At 41.3% G+C, this 25,331-nt stretch overlaps 1 protein-coding gene and 1 pseudogene across 1 annotated transcript; one reads left to right on the plus strand and one right to left on the minus strand.

Annotated features, from left to right (window-relative positions):
* Nucleotides 1-3,051: 3,051 nt before the first annotated feature.
* LOC136518361 (probable LRR receptor-like serine/threonine-protein kinase At1g06840) lies at nucleotides 3,052-10,715 on the plus strand (annotated as a pseudogene).
* A 136-nt stretch (nucleotides 10,716-10,851) lies between these two features.
* LOC136518362 (B3 domain-containing protein Os05g0481400-like) lies at nucleotides 10,852-14,256 on the minus strand. Its single transcript, XM_066512011.1, has 7 exons — nucleotides 13,753-14,256; nucleotides 13,526-13,591; nucleotides 13,332-13,430; nucleotides 12,387-12,421; nucleotides 12,116-12,293; nucleotides 11,813-12,019; nucleotides 10,852-11,303 (listed from the first exon to the last, which is right to left on the minus strand). Exons 1-7 carry the CDS (start codon nucleotides 13,843-13,845, stop codon nucleotides 11,145-11,147), a joined length of 837 nt encoding a protein of 278 aa, XP_066368108.1. The 5' UTR covers nucleotides 13,846-14,256; the 3' UTR covers nucleotides 10,852-11,144.
* Between the last annotated feature and the right edge of the window lie 11,075 nt (nucleotides 14,257-25,331).

The following is a 25,331-nucleotide window of genomic DNA, read 5'->3' on the forward strand; positions in this document are numbered from 1 at the left end:
GGCCCTGGCGCCTGCGCCTCCAGTTCCAAGGCAGAGCACAGAGGCACAGAGCAGTGCATGCCGAATTGCCGACTTCACTGTGACCGTCACCACTGTGAGAACTGGGCGGAGACTTGAAACCAAGTGGTAAACAAAATGATTAGAGTAATTTGGAGAGAGCAACAGGCAGGACCGTGGTGCGCTTGACTTAGGGGGTGTTGGTTTCTACGCACTAAAGCATTTTAGACTAAAATCTGTATTTTAGTTGGACTAAATAGCCAAACACATGGATTAAAAGTGGACTAAAATCATTTAGTTCTTTAGTCCACGAAACTGGACTAAAATGGACTAAAAGGTGTTGGGGACATCCATGCCTCTTATTTATTGCCCTCCCTCTCCACTTTAGTCTATTTTAATTCAAGAAATCAAACACTATTTTAGTTCATTTTTAATTCATAGACTAAAGTGGACTAAAACTTTTAGTCCATACACGGTAGAACCAAACAAAGCCTTACCGGTCACCCGTCTGGCGCCCTGTTTTTTCCTTGTGTGTGTAGTGGACTAGTGGTATCGTCCAAGTTCCACAGGACTAGATGGAGTGATGCCGATGGGTCACTACTCACTCGTCTGGCGCCCTGTTTTCTTCCTTGTGTGTGTAGTGGACTAGTGGTATCGTCCAAGTTCCACAGGACTAGATGGAGTGATGCCGATGGCCCGACGCTGATGCTGATGCGAATATTGCGATGTAGCTAGTCATGTAGCATAGGTATGCCATGTGGGATGCAGCATGCAATGCAAGCACGGCCTGGACATTGCTGCTTTCTTAGGGCCGGTGCTTGTACGAACTATGAAGCCTACTTGTGGGGTGGAGGGCGGGAGCGTTGACAAGGCGCGATGAGAGTACTGAAAATGGGCACGCAGGACGAAGATTCGGGCACTTTGGAATAATCAAATAAAGATAAATTTATTTTTCGGAATAAGAAATGTACCATGCTCCGCAAAATTCGATTTGTTTTTGCTAATGAGGTACATATTGTTTCTTATGGTCTTTTTAGTTGTGATTGCGAGTCTTGTGACTGCAAAGAAAGCATGTATATACGAATGCAAGTAAAACTAATTGGCAACTAGTCCGCAGGAATAGCTCAAATTCGTACCAGCTGGCTATATGCTACTACACAAGCACCCCCATCGCCCATGGCGCTCTAAGATCTTATTTCAAACTAATGAGCCCGTTTTTTTCCCTTCAACTCTTACATTTATCTAATTTTAATCTTCAATTGAAAATTCAGTAAATCTGGCACCTTAACTATTAATATTATTTATTTTGGACCTCGTAGTCTTATTTTTGTGGGTTTTAAGTAGTTTGAGCCTACCTATCATATGCGCTCACTCTCTCTCTCCCACCGCCACCTTCCATAATTGTGTCCAACGTGCTAGCTTTTGCGCCGCCACTGTACTCATCTATGCTGTGTGCAAACCGTCCTCGGCCCGTTGCCTTGCACTCAAGCGTCTAATTTTAGACCCGAAGTTGTGTCCGCGAAAGCTTGCAATTTTAGACCTGTAAAGGCTAGCAGCGGTGGGACCCTCTCCTTTGCACCTCGAGGAATCTACCACTAGCTCCTCGTCTAGCCAATCAGCTATCGGTGTTGTGGCGTGCGCGTGGAATGGAAGACAAAAAACTATGTGTCCAATAGAGGTACATGTGTCTTTTTTCCTCTTCGCTAACTTCATCTCGAGAACCTATATTTGCAAGAATTTTGGGATGGAGGCATTTTGGGACGGAGGGGGTGCTTGTGTGCTGCTATACACACTATCTCTTGCCCGTCAGTTGTCACGGAGGAAATGGAGGAACAAAGGAGGTTTTCCATGGCCGAGGTCAATTCTACCTCTTAGCTACACGTTGGTTCAAGTTTCCGCCCCTTGCATGCATGCCTTGTGTTTGGGGAGGGTTGAACAGGAGAGAAAGAGAGAAAGGGCACCGCCATGCCATAAAGCACCATTAGCTTCGGGCAATCTCGCGCATGTGCTTGATGAGGGGGGGGGGGGGGGGGGGGGATGGGCTACGATGGAGGGCCAATGGATAAGACAAAAGGGAGGTGGAGCCGTGGAGGGCTCTAAGTGCACATATTCTTTGGTGCGGTCAGGCGTGGTGCCATGGATGGTGAAGTGGGAGGGAGTCGGCGATGACTGAGAGAGAGAGTAGGGGAGAGGGAGATGGAGGTGGTATTGGTGAGAAAATGAGAGAAAGAAAGATGAGTGTGTTACATGTGAGTTCTAGCCAGTGGACTGGAAACCACCAAATTTTTTTATCAGGTACAACTTAGACGCACACAAGCTAAGGGGTTAAAATAGAACGATGTCGGTAGTTAAGATGCTAAATTTATTCGATTTTGCGGTTAGAGATCAAAATTGGATAAACATAAAAGTTAAGGGGCCAAAAATAAATCATTCCCATTTCGACGGATGGGCTCGAACACAACTTTTTTCATTTATGAACATGTGCTCCATGTATAGGAGGACAAGTTTAACTTCTCGATGTGATAGACACAGAGAAAGGGCACTGTCAAAGCCACAGAGCACCATCGGACACGGGACATGTGCGAGGCCAATCTAGCCGTGCTAGTCTCACTACACACTAGATAAGGGAGAAGGCAGGGAGATGGAGGGCTCTAAGTGCACGTATTTTTTGGTGTGGTTGGATACGGTGCTATAGATGGTGGAGTGGAAGAGAAACGGCGGCAGAGGAGAAGAGAAGGAAGAGGAAGATAGAGGCGGTGGTAGTAACAAAGGAGGAAGGGAGAGCTAGAGTGTCTTAATGTGCCCACAGAAAGCACCATAATCAGATTGGTGGATCGACAAAAATGGTGTTGGTAATTAAGATAAAAATTTATGTTAGATATTAAAATTAGATAAATACCAAAGTTAAAGGACAAAAAAAGAAGAAAAAGACTTCGTGTTTCGAAGAGGTGGGAACCAGTGAACACTGCTTCGTCGCACAAAAGGTTCAACGAGGCAACGTGGAAGCACCCGCCACCACCGCTGCTCCGCAATCCCCATCCCCCCACCCCACTATTTAAAACGCGCGTCGCGACGGCGGGGCTCCTCTTCGCTACTGTCATCAGACTTCAATACTCAGTAGTAGGCTAGAAGCGCGGCGCAGGTCGCGTAGCTGCGGGAGTCCCTCTTCCCGCGGGAGCGGTCGCTGAAGTAAGCAAGCGGATAGGATCGAGAGGGAGACCGGAGGAGCAACGCCGCCTTCTCAGTTTCTCACTTGCGGCCCCTCTCCTCTTCCTCCTCAGCTCCGCTTCGTGCAGAACCTGAACCGCCTTCCTCGCCGCCATTTCTTCTTGGCTTCCTGAAAAGAAGAGCTTTTCAATTAATTATTCAGGTGAGTTCTTGCCAAATCCCGTTCATCTGGTTACTATCTACTTGCGTCGTGTACTCGTGTATGTGTATGTATGCTTTGATCTTATTTTTGTTCTCGAGCAATTGTGTTTGCGAATGTTCGCGTTAGCTCAGTGTTTGTTACTTTACTTCTTGCAGTAAAAATAAAATCTTTTCTACCGTATTCCCTTCTCGGACAGATAAGATTCAGTTCTGTTCTTTAGAGGAAATAGTCTGTGTCTTCGTCAGTACTTATGCATCAATTGCACAAGTATCTGTTCCCTCTGCTAGTTTAGTTGGCATGTCGTGATTCCAAAAGTAGGAAGGTGTTATCGTCAGTGTAGTTGAATGAATTGTCAGTGAAGCTGAGCAATATATATGCTCAAAAAGGGGTTCAGTTTCATCGCTCTAAGTCATACTCGCTTCCCCTCCCCAGTTATACATTTATTTTGAACAGAGGACAGTTGGGCCAGACAGGTTGTTAGAACATGTCAACATGGTAGGTGCACTACTGCATGTGACTATATATCATATTTGCACATCTGGTCATTATTTCCCCCTCCATTAAAAAAAATCATGTCAAGATAGATATTTATTTCCCTGATCGTACAAATCCACATCACCAAGAATGATGCTACTACTAATCATTATTTTAAATAGAGTTAAGCGATTCTCTTTTCTTTGATGTATATAGGAATTGAAGTTTTGGATATTTGCGCTGTTGGGGATATGACAAGTTGCTAATTTTCTCGGAGGGATGGCTAAGTTTGGAGACGTCCTCTGTGCACTTACCCTACTTGTGTTGCTCCCCTGCTCGGATGTTGCATTGGGGCAGACTACTGACCCTTCCGAGGGTAATTTCTGTTTGCCATATGTTAATTCGTGAGAATGTTTGGAACTTTCTGCAAGTGAATGAATGGTTTCTTCCCATAATGCAGTCGATGGGCTCAGGGCTATCAAGGGAAGATTAGTTGATCCTATGAACAACCTTAAGAATTGGAATAGGGGAGATCCGTGCACGTCAAATTGGACAGGAGTCTTCTGCCACAAAGTGAATGATGATGCATTTCTTCATGTGACAGAATTGTATGATCAGTACTAATATTTGATTTATTCATCATAGTTTGTTTCTTCTATCCGTCAGTCTTGGTTACCATGTTGCTCTTGTTTAATAAAAATCAACAGACACTATTATTGTCAAAGGTAGTTTGTATGGTCAAATGCCAACTTCATGTGACTTCTTGAGGGGAAAAAAATAATGTTTTCTGCATGTACACATAAATCCAACTGTAACATGAACTGCCCTTGGTTGACAATTGTCCAATCATGTGAACATGAAACATCAGTCCTGTTAGTCGTATCAGACTAAGTTTACAAATCCTAGCACCATTGCTCTCTAGCTTCTTTTCTAAGGCTTTTGTTTTGCTTGAAATATCATGGGTTTTGTAAAGTTTGTTTATTTTATTACATCAGCGCGATATGGAATATAACAACCCAGTAACTCATTAAGTCGTTTCTGTAAGGTTGAAGTTGTTCCTAGTAGCATTAATTTTATCTCCATGCAGGCAGTTATTTAAGAGGAATCTCTCAGGAACTCTGGCACCAGACGGTCAGTCTTTTATCTCAGCTGAAAACATTGTAAGTATTACTCTGAAATTGAACTTCCTCTCTTTTTTAGTTCTCCTGCATTTTGTAAATTTTAAACTGTTCTAATTTCCATTCGCTATCTTTTCAATACGTGCATAAAATCATGGTGCCTTGCTAGCAAGTTTTCTTCACAATTTTGATTCCTTATTTCATGGTTTCGAGCAGATTTTTGTTCTTGATTCCTTTTCTTTGAGGGAACATTTATTCTTGATTCTTAAGCTATTCAACTAAATGCTGTGTTTCTTGAAGGGATTTTATGTGGAACAACTTAAGTGGTAGCATCCCAAAGGAGATAGGCAACATCGTCACGCTCAAACTTATGTAAGTTTTCTTTTTCTATTATTTTTCTTACCTCTCGTTGAATTATTCAGCATGTCTCAACCTCATAATGCACACAACACAACATCAGTTTAACATTACCATTTCTAATTAATAAACATTTCTCCACAGTATCTGTGTTAAATAACATTGATATAGTTATTTTCATGCCTTTTGCAGACTTTTGAATGGCAATCAACTCTCCGGTATTTTACCAGACTGAGATCAGGCAACCTTCAAAGTTTAAACAGATTACAGGTTGACCAAAACCAATTGTCCGGCCCCATACCTAAATCATTTTCCAATTTAAGAAGTGTGAAACATCTGTAAGAATTGTTTATTTCCATTGTATGTTTGTCTCTCTGTTTTTCCGTTTCATTTGTACTTATTTCTAACCTCAACCATCCTGTTCATTTTAGTCATATGAACAATAATTCGTTAAGTGGGGCCATCCCGTCTGAACTTTCCAGATTGCCTCTTCTTCTTCACCTGTATGTGGAAACTCTACTTCTTTCCCGATTTTTATTCTTCTGCAAATCAAAAAATGAAATATTAAATTAGTCTTCATTCTCATACTTTAATGCAACCTTGTAGGCTTGTTGACAATAACAATCTATCTGGACCTCTTCCTCCAGAATTTGCTGAAGCGCCTGCCTTGAAAATATTGTATGTACCTAAATTTTCTTGCGTTGGGTTTGTATTTACCCCACTGATAGTCAGAATAAAATTGCTTATCATAGAAGCATATAACTGTTTCTGACATCATATCGTTCTGTTTCTACTAGTCAGGCTGATAACAATAATTTCAGTGGAAGTTCCATCCCTACTACATATAGCAACATATCCACACTACTAAAGCTGTAAGAATGGCCTTTTCTGTTATTCTTTTGATTTTTTTATCCTTTCTCCCTTATTATATGAAAATTAAAAGGTGTGATATCTTTTGTTCACCATGAATCATATAATAATTTAGTTTTAGCCTTTACTCAAAAGGTAATTGCAAGCACCCATGGTGCCAACATCCAGCTTCAATAGACTAAACTTATACAGAATTAAAAAAGACCTGAGGAGAATATTTCTTGTATTATCAGGAGTCTTAGGAACTGCAGCTTGCAAGGAGCTATTCCAGATCTGAGTAGCATACCTCAACTTGGCTATTTGTGAGTACATCTCAGTATTAGTTCCCAATTAATGTATTTTAGCATTATGACTATCGATTGTTGCTATGAACTTGGCTCTTGGAACAGTTTAAATTAGAAACTTATTAAGATTAGTGTGGTTTTTCCCTTTTCAATAGGTGCCCAACTTTTCAGTTCATACAGTTCAGGACATGTCTTAATAACTCTCACATTCGTTTTTCAGGGATATTAGCTGGAACCAGTTGACAGGATCTATACCAACTAATAAGCTTGCTTCCAATATCACTACAATGTATGTAGTTAAGATAATGCTTCTCTATTTTCGTTAATCATCGATTTAATTCTAGTTATGTGGCAGTGATTTGTCGCACAACATGCTCAGTGGAACTATCCCACAGAACTTCTCAGGGCTCCCCAATCTTCAGATATTGTAAGTGTAGCTTGCTCAACAGTCTTCGAACAGCCTTTTGCATTGAATATGGATATGATTTGTTTTGCATATGGTTCTGTTTATTTTCACTGCAAATATGTGAACTTTATATATGTCTTATCCAGTGAAGAGATTACAACGACTTCTGTTTGTAATCTTCCCATAACTGGATTCAAATCTGTAATCATTTTATCTAGATCAATATAAATCGTGAGTCATATTAGTTAGCTTATAAAAAATGCATTTGAAAATAAGAATACATATGTAAAGCTTTTCAAGCTGTCATATTTTTATTATTTTTGTTCTTAAATCACTTAAATTTTATTTTGCAGGTCACTCGAGGATAATTATCTAAATGGTTCTGTTCCCTCGACAATCTGGAATGGCATTGGGCTTACTGGTTATAGAAGCCTTGTTCTGTATGAACTTTTCTGCAGAAGTAATTCTTTTCAGATCTAACTATACATATGTACTAATATTTTTATAATAACACAGAGACTTCCAAAACAATTCTCTCAAGACAATTCCGGCCGCATTTGATCCTCCCCCAAATGTCACTGTAATGTATGTTCTCATACATTTCTGCTATGCATTTCAGTTTTCATCTCCACATCAATAATATCTATAGTCCCTGTGCGTACTGAATTGCGATTATGCACCTTTCTTTATAGGATGCAGTATTAATTGATATTGTATATTCTGTCAAATTAAAGCTGTACAGACCTCCTTTTTCCCTTTGTGACCAAGCTTTTGTATCTATGTAACAGTGAGACTATGTTTTAAGTATTTGACAACAGTTCTCTTCATATCCTACACTTGAATCATCATGCATGTGTGAAAATCAGAACTAGAACTGAAGATTGCACTTTTCTCAGGGGCAAAGAAAATTCCAATTCCCTTTTGAGTAACCTTTTCATGCAATGGATAGTGATCACCACTGCTGTCATTTTTGGCAGGCTATATGGAAACCCTGTGTGTGGGGATACGAATGGAGCTCTGATAACCAACCTGTGCCAACCCATGTCAGTAAACATGCAAACATCGAAAAATGAACAAGGCTCTAGTTGTCAACCTTGCCCTACAGATAAAAATTACGAGTACAATCCATCATCACCAATACCTTGCTTTTGTGCGGTGCCACTTGGAGTTGGAATTCGGCTGAAGAGTCCAGGAATCACAGATTTTCGTCCCTATGAAGATGCCTTTGAGATCAACTTAACCTCTTTATTGCAACTGTTTCTGTATCAGCTAAATATTGAGAGCTACATATGGGAGGTTGGTCCAAGGCTAAATATGCACATGAAGTTATTTCCAAGTAATTCAAGTTTATTCAATATATCTGAGATTGTGAGACTCAGACACATACTTGCTGCCTGGGAAATTACTCTTTCAGATGTATTTGGTCCATATGAGCTTCTCAACTTCACACTAGGTTCTTATGCAGATGGTATGTGTTCACTTTGAAGATATTAATTCTATTATTTAAAACTTGTGCCTAGCAGCTTATTTTTTAGTTTTTCTGCGAGGAAAAAGTACAGTTGCAGGACTTCAGGGGAGTTTCTGTGTTTTATTTCGTGAAATTATTTGGATCATTACGATAGCTTTTTTATTGCATTTCTGTTAGCTTGATTAGCAGAGTGTAAATGTGTAATGATTGCATGCAACAAAACACATTACTTCCTCAAAATTAAAAATATTGTAGAAATACAAATGATAAATTATAGCATTTGCTTTTTACAGTGATAGGCTGATTGGCAATTACTTTTTCCTTGACTTATATTTCATTGAATTTATGTCCACTCACTTAGCCCAATTAAACATCTATTGGTGCATAAAAACATTCTATTTATCGCATTTTGCAGAATTTCCAAATGCAGCCTCAACAGGTTTAAGTAAGGCTGCACTGGGCTGTATCTTGGCTAGCTCAATTGCTGGCGCTATTTTACTTTCTGTGGTAGCTACCACGCTTATAGTGAGAAGGCGTTCAAGACATAGAACTGTCTCAAAGCGTTCATGTAAGTCATTTACATTTGGTTGTACTGAGTGACTTTTTAGCTTTGTAGCACATAGCTCGTTCAAGAGAGAGGACCTGAACATACATATCATGCTGTTTGCAGTGTCAAGGTTTTCTGTCAAAATTGATGGCGTTAGATGCTTCACATTTGAAGAAATGGCTATAGCCACAAATAATTTCGATCTATCAGCCCAAGTTGGCCAAGGAGGTTATGGAAAAGTCTACAAGGGGATTCTAGCCGATGGAACAGTTGTAGCAATCAAACGAGCACATGAGGATTCTCTTCAAGGTTCAAGGGAGTTCTGCACAGAAATAGAGTTATTATCAAGATTGCATCATCGCAATTTGGTTTCATTGGTTGGCTATTGTGATGAAGAGGATGAGCAGGTGAAACCTTTTGGTTTTAGTTGTATATATGTAGAAAATATAGTTTGTCAGCATCCCTGAACTGCTCCTCAAATCCTGTTTTGCAGATGCTGGTTTATGAATTCATGTCAAATGGCACTTTACGTGACCATCTTTCTGGTAAGTAATTGGAGAGATCCATTATCAGGTATTTGAACATTTTCTCTTTCTTATGCTAATCAAAACACCTCTTATTTTACATCATTTGCTAACCACAGCCAAGTCCAAGAGACCTCTAAGTTTTGGTTTGAGGTTGAAAATCGCATTGGGTGCTGCAAAAGGAATTTTGTATCTGCATACTGAAGCAGATCCACCTATATTCCACCGTGATGTTAAGGCCAGCAACATTCTGTTGGACTCCAAATTCGTCGCGAAGGTAGCCGATTTTGGTCTCTCAAGGCTTGCTCCAGTGCCAGATGTCGAAGGGACATTACCAGCTCATGTCTCCACTGTTGTTAAGGGCACCCCAGTAAGTGTCAGACTGTCAGTCATATCGACAATGTCAAAATAACCATGCTTTCTTTTGCAGCAGTACTATATCATATCTTTATTATTTTGGCAGGGCTATCTTGATCCGGAATACTTCCTAACTCACAAATTGACGGATAAGAGTGATGTTTACAGCCTCGGTGTCGTGTTCCTTGAAATGTTGACTGGTATGAAACCAATTGAGCATGGTAAAAACATCGTGAGAGAGGTATGCACTCTTCAGCTATGGATACATTGCACTTTTAAAGGATAGCCAGTTCTCACAAAACTAAAAAAAATGACAGCTGAAACCGGTTGAAAATCCATAAGCTTAGACTGTTATTATCATGAGACTTGTGCTTGCTGTCAGGTAAAAAAACAAGCACATATGTAATGACGAACTGCATTATCCTATTCCTGTAGGTAAACTCAGCTTGCCAGTCGGGCACAGTTTCTGAAATAATCGATGGCCGGATGGGCTTGTGCCCCCCAGAATGCATCAGGAGGTTCCTATCACTAGCAACCAAGTGTTGCCAGGATGAAACTGATGCCAGGCCTTCCATGTGGAGATTGTAAGAGAACTTGAGCTCATCCTGAGGATGATGCCTGAAGGGGACCTGATTCTGCTGGAAACCTCAGAGACAGACTCGACCGATGTCAGTAAATCGTTAACTTCAGAGACTGGGACCCTCTTCATCTCGTCACAGGCCTCTGGGAGTCTTGATGCGAGCAGCGGCATGATCTCTGGAAGGGTAACTCCTCGGTAGGCATGGTGTAATTCTTGTGAATATGCAGCAAGTTTGTTCTGTAACATTATAGGCTTACCACTCCCAGGTCGTCTTTTCTGAATTATTCAGCTGGCATTGCCTTCTTTAACCTTCTGATATGTTAATCTTCTTTCTGTAAATGAATACAGCTTTGAGTGCTGACATGTTTAGGGTCTATTCGGTGTTAGAAGTAACAAGGTTTTGCCGCAGAAAGTCATTGCAATTAGTCTCTTTGTTAATGATTCTCACTTCATATGCGCAGAAGCAATTAGTCTCTTTGCTAATGATTCTCACTTCATATTGCACAGAAGCAATTAGTCTCTTTGCTAAAGTAGCACACAGGGGGTTCTGAGAACGCAAGTGCTCCACTGTCAAACTACTTATTTACATGAATCAAGGGCTACCTACGTTGATAGATGTACTTTTCGCCGCAATATATGGGTTGTAATTGGACACCCGTAATTTCAGAAAGAACAGGTCAACAAAAACGAGCAAAATGGATGACCTGACAGGAGAGCACATAAATAGCATGGCGGCGTTCGCTTACCAAAGAGTGCCTAATATTGCAAGTTCGATGTAAACTAATAGGAAAACTACCGCCGTCCTCGGAGTTTTCTCCTTTTGGCACCTTTTGGAGGCTCAGCAACAGGTGATTCTTCCTGGTCAGGCTCTTCCTTGGTACCCCCACTGGCATTCTTGTCATCAGGCTCAGCCTCTTTCACATCATCATCGATAGCTTTTATTATATAAATCTGCAATAGATAAGAGATTTATGCGGAGTTCATACAATCAGGTCCAACAAAATGCAGCTGAATATACACTAGAACAAATGGTTAACCTTGAGTGCCAAAAAAATACAAAGTTGTTGACAAGATATTAATACAACCTCATATTCATTTATAAATATTGATAGTGCAGGACACAGGAGAGAGGTAAGCATCAATGTCTCAGTGCAGTAATACAAATCTAACAGGCCCAAAAGCATAAGATGGCTAAACTGGATTCCAATTCCTTGCCATGCTTGCTTGATACATTAGGGGGGGGGGGGGGGGGGGGGGGGGGGCGGGCGGGGGCACTTTTAGAAACATGTTCTCTTCCAGAGTATCCATGTCAGAAAGTTTGGACTTTGTTTTCATTCTTATGGCAAATGTGGAATTAGCCGAGGGTGAAAAACTTTTGCGAGTTTAAACAGCCATGATAAGAATATCTATTTGGTCCAGAGTAGTGTGCAATGTCGAAGTAAACAAGCATGATTTAGTACCTTAAATCTGTCATGCTCAGCCAATTCAAAGACCAATGAATCCCCTTCCTCCAGGTTGTGGTGCATTGCAAAGCCCCTCCATCCACCACTTAGACCTGTTCGGTTTCCAATATAGACAGCATCAAATTCAACACCCTCTTCGTCCTCCAAGACCATCCTAAACTCTTTGGAAGGCAGATTATCTTTGCAGAAGCTTGTAGGAAGACCCTTGTAAAGCGTAAAGAAAATATCCTTGATTAGAAATTGATCCTACGCTTTTCTGACAAATTAGTCAAACAAATTCTAGAATATCTTAGAGCTTACAAGCCAAAAGCAGCTGGACACATGTGATCGAACCATGGTCTTAACAAAAGATGGGTTATTAGGGTCTAGACTGTCTTGAAGTTTCTCAGCTTTTCTGAAAGCACGTTGTTGCTGTTGATACGAAGAAATTCTTCCTGTGTATTCTCTTCCATGCTCTGTATTCCTACCACCACTGCGCCTGTTCAACACAAGAAAGTAGCTCATAGTAGGGTCTAGTCACAAACTCACAATACCATCGAATCTACATTGATAAGGTAAACAAAGACATTACCTTGTGCCACGCAGAAAAATATCCAGTTCACCAAACTGGCAGAACAAACAAAAAAACATGTCCGCGTCAACATTATTATGAGTATGAACAAAACCTCCTCGCACTACTAATTTCAAAAACTAAATTTGATACAAAATCACAACCTTATGGGGGTCATAATTGCCAATCATGAGATTGAGAGATTCTAATGTCATCCCAACAAACATGGAATAACTCGTTCTTGGATGAATTAGTTCCTGAAACCAAGGTGTGTTTGGTTTCATGGATATCCATGGATGGGACATGGATATCCATGAATACAGGGTGTTTGGTTGAATGGACAAGCTGAACCTGGATATCCATAACACGGAATATTCTGGGTAGATGCTGGATATCCCGGCCCTCAAAAATCTGACGGATGAGGATATCCACACGTTGATTAGCGCATGTTTTGTGTGACAATTAGAGTAGTATAGTGCTAATTAACATATTTTATTTTTAATTAGTGATTATAATGACAAGATTAGTGTCAAGTGCATATTTATTAGGGTATAATTAGTTGTTATTATTTTTAAATAATAGATATAATTAGTCAAGTATTCTCATCCCATGCAATCTCATCCATCCAACCAAACAAAAAAATGGCTCGCCCCATCATCCAACCAAACAGACAACATGGATATCCATATCCCGAAATCCATGGACTGGCCATATCCCATCCACCCTTGTCCTCAAACCAAACACACCATGCCCCCAAACCATGGCCTTAACTGTTCATAAGGGATGTGACTATTCAGGACATGAGATGTCTACCCCACACAATCGAAATGTAAAATAGGCTATAGTACAAGAATTGCAGGAATGAAATTCGACGGGACCTTCAAGCAGGGTACAGTAACAGGTACCAATTTCACGAAAAGTGTGTGTTTTTTATCAGTATTACATACAGTCCAATGAAGAACTCACATCGTCCTTGTAGGAAACCGTGGTCTTCGCCCTCGAAGAACGCCGCACCTCGGTGGCGTCGAACTTCTTCCTGGCCTTGGGGCTCGCGCGCACGCCGGCCTGCAAACAGAAACACAACAGCTCAACACAGCATCGCCACACTAGCCCGTAAACACACGCGCGCGAGGTGCAAGCGGTGTACGTGCGGCAAGCACCTTGTTCTGTTTCTGCAGGCGCGCCGCCTGGAGCAGGCTCTTCGACATCTCCTTTATACCCAAATCCTGCGCAGAGAAAACGGGCGCGAGGGTTAGGAACAAAAACAGATCGATGGAAGAACCCGCGGAAATCGGCAGGGAAACAAGGAAGAAAAGAGAGGGGGCATCCATGGATTGGTCCGTCATCCTCTCGAGGGGTAAGGGGAACGGGCCAAGGGCGTGCTCACCTCCAGGTGCTTGAGGTTCTCGAGGACCCGCTTCCTGCGCTGCTCCTCGTAGGCCGCGCCGGAGGCGGCTGCGCTGCTCGCTTTCGCCGCCATGTTCCCGCCGGCCGCCGCTCTCCCTCCTTCCCTCACTCGGCGAGAGTGGAGCGAGAAAGCGAATGGTGAGTGTGGCTTTTAGAATTCGTTTCTACGGAAGTAGTACTAGTAGTAGAGAGAGAAAAAGGCAGGCGGAGACGACGAGAGGGGAGAGGCCACTTGCCTGGTATGGGCATTGAAATTTCAAATTCGACAGGAGCCGAGAGAGATTCCTCATGCAATAGGACTCGAGAATCTACGAGCCATTGGCCGTCCACCGGGCCGGGTTCAGGGTGGCTGACGCAGGGGGCCCAGTCGGCGTGCACGTGGACCGTGACAGCAAGACGTTGACTCGTGCTACCCTAGAGTTTACCCATTTTATAAAGTACTCCCTCCATCTTAAATTATAAGTGATTTTGATCTTATTAATAAATATTACTTTCGTTATACGTGTAAATATATGTTATGTCTGGATACATGGCTACAATTTAGAGGGAGAAGTATAGATTTATAGTAATGATACTTCGTCCCTGACAAGAAAAAACCAAACAATTTTCTAGAATCAACTTAAGTTAAACTATCTTAAATTAAATTAATTTTATAGAAAATGATAAAAATATTTATGGCATCAAATAAGTATAGTATTATGAAAATATATTTCATGGTGTACCCTAGTGATATTAATTTTGTGTCATAAATACCGGTGCTCTTTTTTATAAATTTGATCAGCCTTAAAACTATTTGACTTAAAATAGCCTTAGAAATTAATTTAATTTAAGACGGAGAGTAAAAGAGATCAGGAGGTTAAAAGCTTGTAGAGTCAGCTAATTGCCTGCCTTCTCCTTAGTAATTTTTTTTTGTCACCGGATAATTAATTTATTAGGCTAGTTAGGTAGTTTATAGAATTTTATACACGTTAACTTCGCCATTGTTAACTAAAGATGGTCATGGCATATTACAAATAGTTGTTTTATTTGTCCAGCTCGATCTTCTCAATATGGATTTAGAAACTTTTACATGTTTGTGTGATAATGATGTTTATCTTGCCTGGCATATAGACATACTCCCTGTGTCCCGTTTTAATAGTCGTTCAGGCACGGTAGTAAAGTGTCTACATTCACTGTCTCCTCCATACATACGGACACATGCAACGTTCAGGTCCAAAGAATCTTCACAGCGCCTGGATGAAAGCTAAAACGACTATTAAAACGGGACAAGGGAGTATAGTTGTAATTGTATTGTTAAAGTTAGTGAATATCCAACCTCCACCAGAAGTCCATTGATCACCCCCCCCCCCCCCCCCCCTAGAAAAAATAGTGCTCGCCCTAACTTTTTTTTGTCTCGATATATATATACACACACTTAGTCTCAGTGGACAGTTTCATAGTGCAGTTTCCAAGACTGCCATGTCATATAGAATGAAATGAAACTTGGATGAAACATCCACTCTCAATGTAAAGTTTCATTCTAGAGTTTCATAGGAATTTAATTTTGACTCACGGAGAGTTAGAGCCTGTTTGGTTCCTCCTGCTAAAGTTTAGTTACTAAAACCAATGATTAAACTTTAGTCGCCCCTATTTGGTTATAGTGACTAAAGACCATTAAAGTAGTTCAACAAAGACCAAACTATCCCTAATGAATGCCCAAATCAGAGTGGGGGACCAGCAATAATGAGGGGCAGCCTTTGTCCACTGGGCACTTTAGTCCACTTTTAGCTACCTTGGGTGACTAATGTGACTAAACTATTTTAGTTCCTTTTTAGTTAGTTTGTTTGGCACTTTAGTAGATAAAAGTGACTAAATTTAGTAGCTAAAACTTTAGCAGGGGGAACCAAATAGGCCCTTAGTATTCATTAGATAAAACTTATTTCATCTCTTTCTTTTTAAATACATTGTCATGTCATTACAAATATCTATGTACCAACCTAGTTAATACAAGTAAAACTTACACCGAGACTGGCCTTAAAGCAAGTACAACGACCCGACGGACGCAACACCGAGCATGTCAGCTCGTGTGGCTAAGTTGGATGAGAGAGTGAAGGGGAGAGAAAGCTGCTGGTTGCTCCTGCAGTGCTTGGCGCATCGGCTAGGCCCACTTTGAGTAATGGAAGAGAGAACGTAATTCGTTTGCTCTACTGTTGTGTATGAAAGTGGATCTGAAGAGAGAAACAAAGAAAACTAGTAACAGATTGTGGGATCATGAATGAAATAAAAAAACTATTAATATGGTTGCTAGAGAATAGCAAGAGACAAGTTATTGTATGAATTGGCTCTAATTTTTGCTAATATGGCTTGTCTTATAAACAAAGTAATTGGCTCTATTATTAAACTTCCTCTTAAAGCATCTCCGACGACACCCTAAACAGGATTCTCAAATCTAATAGGGTCACAACTCAAGTCCCTATTTTATAGAGGCCCCCAAATCTCCTTCCTCAATCACATCTCCTAGGGGTATGTAGAGAGCTCCCTACACCCCCAATCCAACTCACTCACGCACGTCCTTTTTATCCCGACTTTCTCGCGTCGCTGCCTGGCCTATTCCCTGCCCCGGCGACGCTCCTTAGCCCAGTGTGGCTCGCCTCCCCCGGCTCATCGAAGGCACTCGACCCTACCACGGGTCCCCTCTCTATGCCTTCTCCGGTGGTCCTCGCCCTCCCCATGCCGTCTCTGGTGCTCCTCCTCGATCTCCCACGCCCACATAGCTCATCCGAGTGGAACGACGATGGATATGGGCAAATGATGAGTGGTCCCATATGTCATTGTCTACTAGAATGGATTTGAGGGATGTTGTTTGAGTAGATGTGAAAAAATAGACCCTGAAGAGTTGGGGGATCCCTCAAATCAAAAGTAAGGGCCCTGATTTGAGAGCTCATGGTGGAGCCTTTTCCAAAAATGATAGCTCTAGATATTAGTGGACATCTAGATTTTTGTGGCTATGCCACATACAAGAGTTGTATTGCATCCTAGTTCATTTTCTAAGAGCTAGGAAAAGGTAGCTTCAATTTTGAATGGGTAGAGCTCCCGTTTATGGCCAGTAGCTCCATATTTTCTAAACCAACATACCACCCTAAGCATTGCCTCCTCGATCCAATCTCCATCGCCCACCATCACCCCAAGCCTCCTCGAACTCCACTACCTTGAATCACACTCATCGTCATCATCCTTGGTGCCGACCTGTGTTGGGAGGCGCACTTTTGGAGAAGAACCACTCTGATCTTAGCCTTGGCAAGCTTATTAACTGTGGTAGCCATTGAGCTTAAAGAGGAAGTGTGGCAAAGGACATGCCCATATGGAGTGGCAGATGCGCTTGGTGAGGTGGTTTTGGGTGGAGAGGTGCACTTGTGGGGAGGCGATAAGTAGGCTCACATGGGTAGATGGACAACGCGGTGAGGAGGCAGGCTCCAGATCCATCATGGATCTACTCCACTCTGGATTTGTGAATTTGGGGTTAAACTCTAAATCTCGAAACCTGCAAAATAGGGCCAAAGTACATTGTGAAATTGGACTAAAGTATGTGGTGCTCGAGCATATTCTAGCAAAAAAAAGTAAAGAAAGGAAGGTCATTTCATTTGGGTCCTCGTTAATGCTTTGAGCTCAAGATTTCAACTATTCTACCAGCACTACTAGGATCCTAGCCCATTCACTTTCTGAACGGGTGTCCTTTCTCCATAGAAACCTAGCACGATGTTCTTGAAAAGTGGCACTGGCACATGAATGTTGAAGCAGCTCCTGCATTGCAAAGATACCAACTCGCAAATAAACTTAGAAACATGTGTTGCACACTTACAGAAGGTGTACTTTCTTAGCAGCATGGCATCGAGAAACGACATCTAGGCATTATCATATTGTAGAACTAGAAGAATTCCCCGCGCGTTGCTGTGGAAATTTGAGAAGTACCTTTAGATGACTATTGGATGAATAAAACAAAACTGTTCAAAGAAATTATGGATTGAAATATATATTATACTTGGGTGAATTTCATTTCTCAAGTGAAAACTCCACAAGTTGCTGAATATTGAACTAATTTTTCATGCCAATTATGTAAGAACTCATAGTGTTAGAACTATCCTAGTTATACACTTTTTCTGGACTTCATAGTTGTAACATCCCGGGTGTTTAAATATTAAAAACAGGACATGTCATCATATGCATTGCAAGGCATTGGTCATATTGCAAACTTTGATATGCATTCACTAAAACAAGTTTACATTTATGTTATAAGTGTTGAATTGAATTGTTTGAATCAAGTTAAAAATTTGGTTTGGATTTGAATTTTCGAGAAAACCCTGATTTTCAGCATTTAAATTCTACCCTAAAAACTCATTTCAAAATCTAAGCATATTTTGGGGTTGAGCCTTAAAGCAAAATTGTAGAGATTGTTGAGTTGTACAAAGTTGGTTTTTGGAGTTTTCCAGGTTGTTTAGTAAAATTTAAAGTAATTTGAAAAGGCGAAATTCCTTAAATGTCCCCTTTTCGAATTCAAATTTTCATTTCAAAATGTAGACCGAATTAGGGGATCGTTATAAAAGAAAAGTTGTAGAAATTTTGATTTTGAACAACTTTTATTTTTGGAGATTTTTGAGTTGTTACACAAATTTGGGAGTAATTTGGCTTTGAAAGCGAATGGCAATTCTATAATTACTGTGAATAGTGTTCACCGCCTAAGCTACATGGCCGGCGATCTTCTTCGGTGTTCCAGGCGCGTCGTGGCCGTATTTGGCGTCGTGCTGGCGCGGTGAAGGCTTCCGCGTGGCTTCTCCTTGCTTCTAAGCCGCGCTATTTAGCCTGAGCCATCGCCGTTCATCTCCTTTCTTCTTCATCTGCTTTTGCCGTCGCCACCGCCCAATTCCGTTGAGCTTGCGCCGTCATCTTAGTGCTTGCCAGTCACAGCTATAGTCCATCATGGCTCCGCCTGCTCCTTGCGCATCCAACCGACCTGCTTTTGTAGCTTGATTTCACCAGGAAACTGTTGTGCGCGCTCTTCTTCCTCGCGGCCGGCAGCGTCGCCGTCGCGTTCGCCTCACTGTGGCCAGTGCTCCACGGTGCGTATCCGTCCTTGATTTGTAGCCCTTTTGCTTCACCGTGTTACCATGGTCCTCTATGACCTTTTGATTGAACCATTCCTCTGTTGCAGTCACCAGGAGTCAAGCTTGCCATCACCGCCGTTGCTATCACCGTCGTCTGACGCCACCCTTGCTGCTCATCGTCTACCGCACGTTCTAACACGTTTGTGGTGAGCTTCTGTTGCTTCTCGAGTAGTTTTAGAGAGCTCTAGCAAGCTCTAGTTGCTTGAACACCGCGGTGCCGCCGTATCCTGCTCGGTCGAGCCGCCATGGCCGGTGTAGTGCTCGGTTCTGGCCGCGTTTGGTCTCGGTTGTGCCACCAATCGTTGCGCCTTGTTGTGGTGATCATCGTGGTGCCTTTGCCTTCGCCGTTGGTCTCACCGGCGGCGAGGAATCGCCGGTCAGCGCGCGTGTCGCCGGAGTCAAAGTCGGAGGTTGAAGATGACAGGCGGGACCCGATGTCAGTGACTCAGCGTTCAATTGGAATTTTTTTTATTTTCTGAAATGAATGAATAGTGTGTGCTTTTGTTATTTTTGTGTAGAATTATTTAGAGCTCCAAAAATTATGAAAATTTTTGTGTGACCTCTCTATGATGTATATTATTTAACAAAAATATGAAATGTTGTTTTTCAGTACTTTTTGAATGTGATAAAAATTGCTCAATTAATTAATAAATGAGTTTCCATGATTTTTCTAGGCTTATTTATGTATCCAAAAATTATGAAAATTGTTTGGCCACTTAGTTATCATGTGATGAACATTTAAAAAAAATTTGAGGTCAATTGGAACAAGTTGATTTATTTCATAATTCATAATTAATTAATTAATTCATAAAAGCAAATAGTAACCTTGAGTGATTTAGGTTTTGTTTGAATTTTTGATTTAGTGATGTCCTTAGGTCATTAGTTGCTAATGATCCTTGGCAATTGAATTAGGTGTTACGAAAAGGTTTAGTTAGTTTGACTTGTAACTATACCGCGAAGGAAAGTTGTATTCCAGTTGTTAACTTTTGCATACATCATCGAGCATCATGTTTCGTATTCCGCATCATATTAAACATGACATTGTTACTACGTGTAGTGAATGAAGGTGAACATGTGGTAGTTAATCAAGTTACGGAGGAGGTTAATCCATCTGTTGAGGTCGGATCAAATACTTATGGAACGTCGCAGGAACCGGACTTTTCTGTCAACGAAGGCAAGCCCCGGATGTATACAACCCTACCTTGTGTTTTATAAATTAATTTTGCTTTTGTTTTTCTATACTGCATTAAGTGATTAGGAGTTAAGTAAAAGCCTAATTGGTGCATTACCAACATTGTTTTTCCGTATCTACCTTGTTACCAGTTTTACGCCGTAAATGTCTAGTTATGCTTAGCCATACTTAGACAGATCAAAGTCGGATGATTACCTGTCACCTGTAGGTTTTAAATGGATCTTTGGTTACTTATGTTATCATGTGATATGAGCATGTGGAGTAATAAATCTAGACCGAGCGGATTCAGTGTGTGAGAGCCACAAGACATGGAGGTCTTGTGAGTGGCTTCTTTCCGCCTGTGTCGATTAAGGTCCGTCCGTTGTTGAACTGTGTGCGGTGAGACTTTGTAGTACTAACCACATACTCCGGTAAGCCTTAACTTGGTCATTCTATTACGAGAATGGCTACTCGCGCTCTGGGAGTGGAGAGATGGCGGGAATAGCATGTACCCACGTGGCAATGGGCTAGATTGGTGGAGTACTATATTCTCGGGTGGAGCGGACCCGTTCTTGTTTAGAGGATCCGAGGGTAGGTTGGTATATGTAGGTCGAGGACCTGCATATGTCATGTGGTCTGGAATTCCCAGCTAGGTTTATAATCGGTTCGAATCGTCGTTGCTCCTCGGTTATGGAGACTCACTTCTCTATTCATCATCGTAGATAATAACTGAAACTTGAAGTGGTTTGAGAAAGTGTTGTGTATGAAGTTTCATGATCTCAATACGGATCGTGTCATCTTTGTATATGAATTTATGAAGTTTTAAATGTCAAAATAAAGAATTTTGTTAAAGAGCTTTTACGCAAAAGAACTTTGGTTATTGTTAAAGCCATACCTTGAATCCCTGAGCCTGTATTCCTGAGTTTATCAGTTCTTATTTTGGTTAAGTCTTGTTGAGTACTTTTGTACTCAGGGTTCGTTGACCCTTGTTGTAGGTGAGCCTCATGAGCAGATCTATTTTGGATCGTGCTGCATGACTATTGTTCGATCTGATGATGAGAAGTAAATGTGTGGCCCTTGGGCAGGGTAGTTTTATTGTGTGTTTTGTATTATGTTATAATGTCACTCCACTACTATGTTTTGTATTAATTATTGAACTTAGTTTGTAAGGTTGAAACCACTGGTTTGTAAAATAAGTTATCGTAAGACTTCCGCTGTTTTTTTACTCTGATGTATAAATTTGAATAAATGTTGTAATACTGCAATGACTCTGTAATGTGATCCTGCTCGAAAATCGTGGATGATTTGGGGTTCCTCAAGGACACCCGACAGACTTCTTAAGTTACCAGGAACATATGCATAGTTGTCAAAGGTCGTCGGACAGTGACAAGTGCATGTGGGCCCTATAATTTAGGAGGTTCTGCCACAAAATGGTATCGGAGCGAACGTTACAAAGTTTTTTGTTGTATTATTTTACAAAAACTTCAAAATGATTTGGGATGACTAAATTTAACTTGTTAATTTGGTCCAAATTGCTTCTGACTTATCTTATTTCTTTCTCACAATTCTTTATTTGATTAAAAAGGTTTTGTGTGGTGGAGTAGTAATCTTACTATGCCCTATATAAAAACAAATATTGTTTATGTGCATTATAAGCTTTGATGATTTTGTTCGTAAGAACGATTCATGCATTATGATTAATTCACTCGTTACTTCCTTTACCTCTAAGTCTGGAGTTGAGTAGTAAGTCTGGTTTGAGTAATGTAATCCATCCTAGCTGCTCTTTAGACTTTGATCAAATGGTCTTACTTGGATTAAATTGGCTTCCTACAGTATGGCTCGTACCAAGATGACGCCCCGTAAGTCCACTGGACCCAAAGGAGTTCCTCGTCACCAACTTGCCCCTAGGAATGATGGTGCTAGCAGTAGCAGCTCTAGGCCTTATCCCTAGGCAGAGATACAGAGGCTTTCGGCTGAGTTAGCATAGGCTACGAGAGACAGAACTTTGGATGCTATCCAGGTAGGAGAACTACAGGATCAATTGAGGCGTCTCACCACCATGCATAGGAACTATGAGAGTATGTTAGTTCGTATGGTGGATGGGAGAAATGAAGCCTGGCATAGAGAAAATGTAGCTAGAGCTAGAACTCATGAGCTAGAATTCTATGTAGAAGATTTAGAAGAACATAATACTTATCTGCATGAGGAAGTTCATAGGCTAAGCAATCTCCTAGATCCAAATCATGAACCCCAAGCTGATGTAATGGACCTAGGTGTTATCCTTGCCGATGGTAGTGAATCGGAAGAAGAAGAAGAAGAAGAAGAAGATCCTAAAGAATTAGTAATGATCGATGAAAGTGATAATGAAGGCAGTAATATTTCTGGAATGGATACCGAGCCTAAAGTTTGAAGTAATCAAGGAAAGGAGTAGAGTTGTATAATAGTTAGTTCTAGTTAAGTTAAGTAGTTTTGTTTAGGTTCATGCGGGTTTGTGTTATATTAGTAAACTCTATGTAATGTGTCTAGAGTAAGCTTTTGTGCAATTCAATAAAGACTTGTGAGTAAAGTTTGGTTTGTTATGAGCAGATGCGTCGTACGTGGGGTTCGTATATTCCTAGTACTTCATAAGATGAGAACGGTATTCTAGATCCGCCACCAGTTCCAACAAATCTGGCTGATGCTATAGCCGCACTTGTCAATGTGACGGTTGAAAATTCTCGTTTGCTTCATGAGATAGCTCAAAGTAATCAGAATCAGATGTAAGGAAACCGTGGTCGCCATCATAACAGACAGGAGGCTACCTATGTTGATTTTATGGACATAAGACCACCGATGTTCACCAAGGCAGATGAACCATTGGAGGCTGACGATTGGCTTCGAACCATGGAGCATAAATTTGATCTTATTCTATGTACGGAGTATCAGAAGCCTACGTTTGCTGCCTAGCAACTTCGAGGGATAGCAAGTGCTTGGTGGGCAAACTTAGTGGCTATGCAACCAGCTAGCATTCCAATAACTTGGGTTGAGTTCTGTACTGCCTTCAGAGCCCACTATATTTTGGAAGGAGTGATGGCTATGAAGCTGGACGAGTTCCTTGCTTTGAAGCAAGGGGATTAAACCGTGATACAGTATGTGGGAAGATTCAATCACCTGTCATAATATGCATCTAAACATGTCAATACTGATGCCAAGAAGAAGAGGTGGTTTATGAGAGGCCTAAATACCAAGCTGTAGACAATGATGACAACTTGTACTAATGTTACTTATCATGAGGCAGTAAATATTGCAATTGCTTTAGAGGCAAAGTATCGGCAGCATAAGGAGCTCAAAAAGAAAAAGAGTATGCCGTCTGGATCTTTTGGGGGAAATCAAAAGAGGCAGAGGGTGATTTATCATCCAGTAAATCATAATCGTCCTCCTTATCGTCCACCACAGTCCCAAGCCGGGCAACAGTCAAATGTTCGTCCTGCTATAACCTACCCGAATTCACAGTAGACCAATGCTCCTGGTGGCAATGCTCTAACGTCCTAGGGTCATAACTATCCGTGTTACAATTGTGGAAGGACCGGTCATTTCTCTAGGGAATGTCCGTATCCTAGGCAGGCTAATCAAAATTATCAGAAGGTCCCTACCAATCAACAACAGGGTCAGGCACAGAACAAAAATAACAATTAGAATGCGCAGAAAGGCAAAGATGAAAGGAAGACAGGACGGATGTTCTATATTCAAGCTAGGGAAATTCCGGAAGGGGACCAGAATGAGCAGAAAGGCAAAGATGAAAGGAAGACAGGACGGGTGTTCTATATTCAAGCTGGGGAAATTCCGGAAGGGGAACCAGTGATGATGAGTATGTTTCCTATTGCCAATCACCCTACAGTTATACTTTTTGATTCGGGTGCATCTCATTCATTTATCAATAGAACATTTGTGGTAAAACATGAAATTTCAATTGGGGCAACAAAGGAAAATTTCTTTATATAGTCGCCCGGGGGACGTCTGTGTACTAAGGAAATGGTATACCAGGTACCCGTAAACCTAGGTGGGCATATTTTTCCCACTACCATGATTATCCTTAAGGATCAGGATATAGATGTAATCTTGGGAATGAATTGGATGTATCAGCATAAGGCTGTTATAGATGCTTTGAATAGAACTATAAGGGTGAGTTTGCCAGATAGTAATTCTCAACTTCTCATCTGTCGATGTTTGGCTTCGGCGAATAGCGGAATTCGGCGGTTACGCAAAGAGACTCACGATTTATACTGGTTCAGGCCCTCAACTTGGTCGAGTAATAATCTTATGTCCAGTTTTGGCGTTAGCCTGTTTGCGTTGCATTGCTTTGAGTATCGGGTATGCGTTCTCCCCTTACAATGGGTACCCTCACCAGCCCTTTATAGTCCAGGCACTAAGAGGCATTGTTTGTGTCCTATTCGGATACAAGGTCAGAGTCCTAAGCTACGCTTTAGGCGCCTTTCCTTATATAGTTTGAGTTGGAGTTTCGGTTTTGCATGTTGCTTTGCTCTGCATTCTTCTTGGCGATTGGGCTGTAGGCCTTGTTACCAAGGCCTACCTCCCTGCAGTATGGTCTATGGAGGGCCCGTAGGGTTCCCCATCGACAAGCCCCCAAGTATTTCATGATTGAGCTTCAAGGGCTGAGTTGTTGTAGTCTTGATCTGGGTCCTTGAAGCGAAATCTTGAGATGGTCTTCTTTGATTCTTCTTTTGGTTGATGTGCACTTTTGCTTGATGTCCTCCGGGTTTTTTTTCCTTTGAGTGCAGCGAGTGCAATTTTGCAAAAATTGCACTCATTGAGTGTAGCCCCCGAGCCTCTTGTTTTTTGGTACAAAAAGCTAGAGGGTCAAAAATTTTGAAAATATGTTTTTCTATGGTAGGTACTTGCAGCCCCCGAGCCTTCTCCAGGTTCTTTTCTGTTGAAAAGAAGCTGGAAGAAGGGTCTCGATTTGTACTCCTTTGATCTTTGTCTTTTGCTGGTCATGGATGGGTCTTGTATAGCCATGAGTGAGCGTCTTCTTTCACTTTTTGTCAGGAATCTTGCTTTTGGGTACTATTTGCCTTTGTTGCTTTGCTCTTTTGTTCTTTTCCTCTTTCTTTCTTGTGATCTTTAGCCTTGTTTACCTCTGGTTTGCTATAAATACCTTCTTTGTTGGTTGTGGTTCTTCCTTGAGTAGGAAATTTCTTCTTCAATTCTTTCTTCATTCGTAGATATGCTGGTGTGTGAGGTTGAGCAGCC

This window comes from Miscanthus floridulus, chromosome 17 (genome assembly GCF_019320115.1).
Source record: "Miscanthus floridulus cultivar M001 chromosome 17, ASM1932011v1, whole genome shotgun sequence".
Classification (NCBI taxonomy): domain Eukaryota; kingdom Viridiplantae; phylum Streptophyta; class Magnoliopsida; order Poales; family Poaceae; genus Miscanthus; species Miscanthus floridulus.

What these genes read in the sequence shown, in the direction of transcription:
- LOC136518362 (XM_066512011.1), bottom strand. Translation starts at nt 13,845, where the DNA reads ATGGCGGCGAAAGCGAGCAGCGCAGCCGCCTCCGGCGCGGCCTACGAG. An exon ending in GCCTGCAGAAACAGAACAAG is followed by an intron (nt 13,431 to 13,525) that starts GTGCTTGCCGCA and finishes TTCTGTTTGCAG; the next exon opens with GCCGGCGTGCGCGCGAGCCC. An exon ending in TGTCCAGCTGCTTTTGGCTT is followed by an intron (nt 12,020 to 12,115) that starts GTAAGCTCTAAG and finishes ACGCTTTACAAG; the next exon opens with GGTCTTCCTACAAGCTTCTG.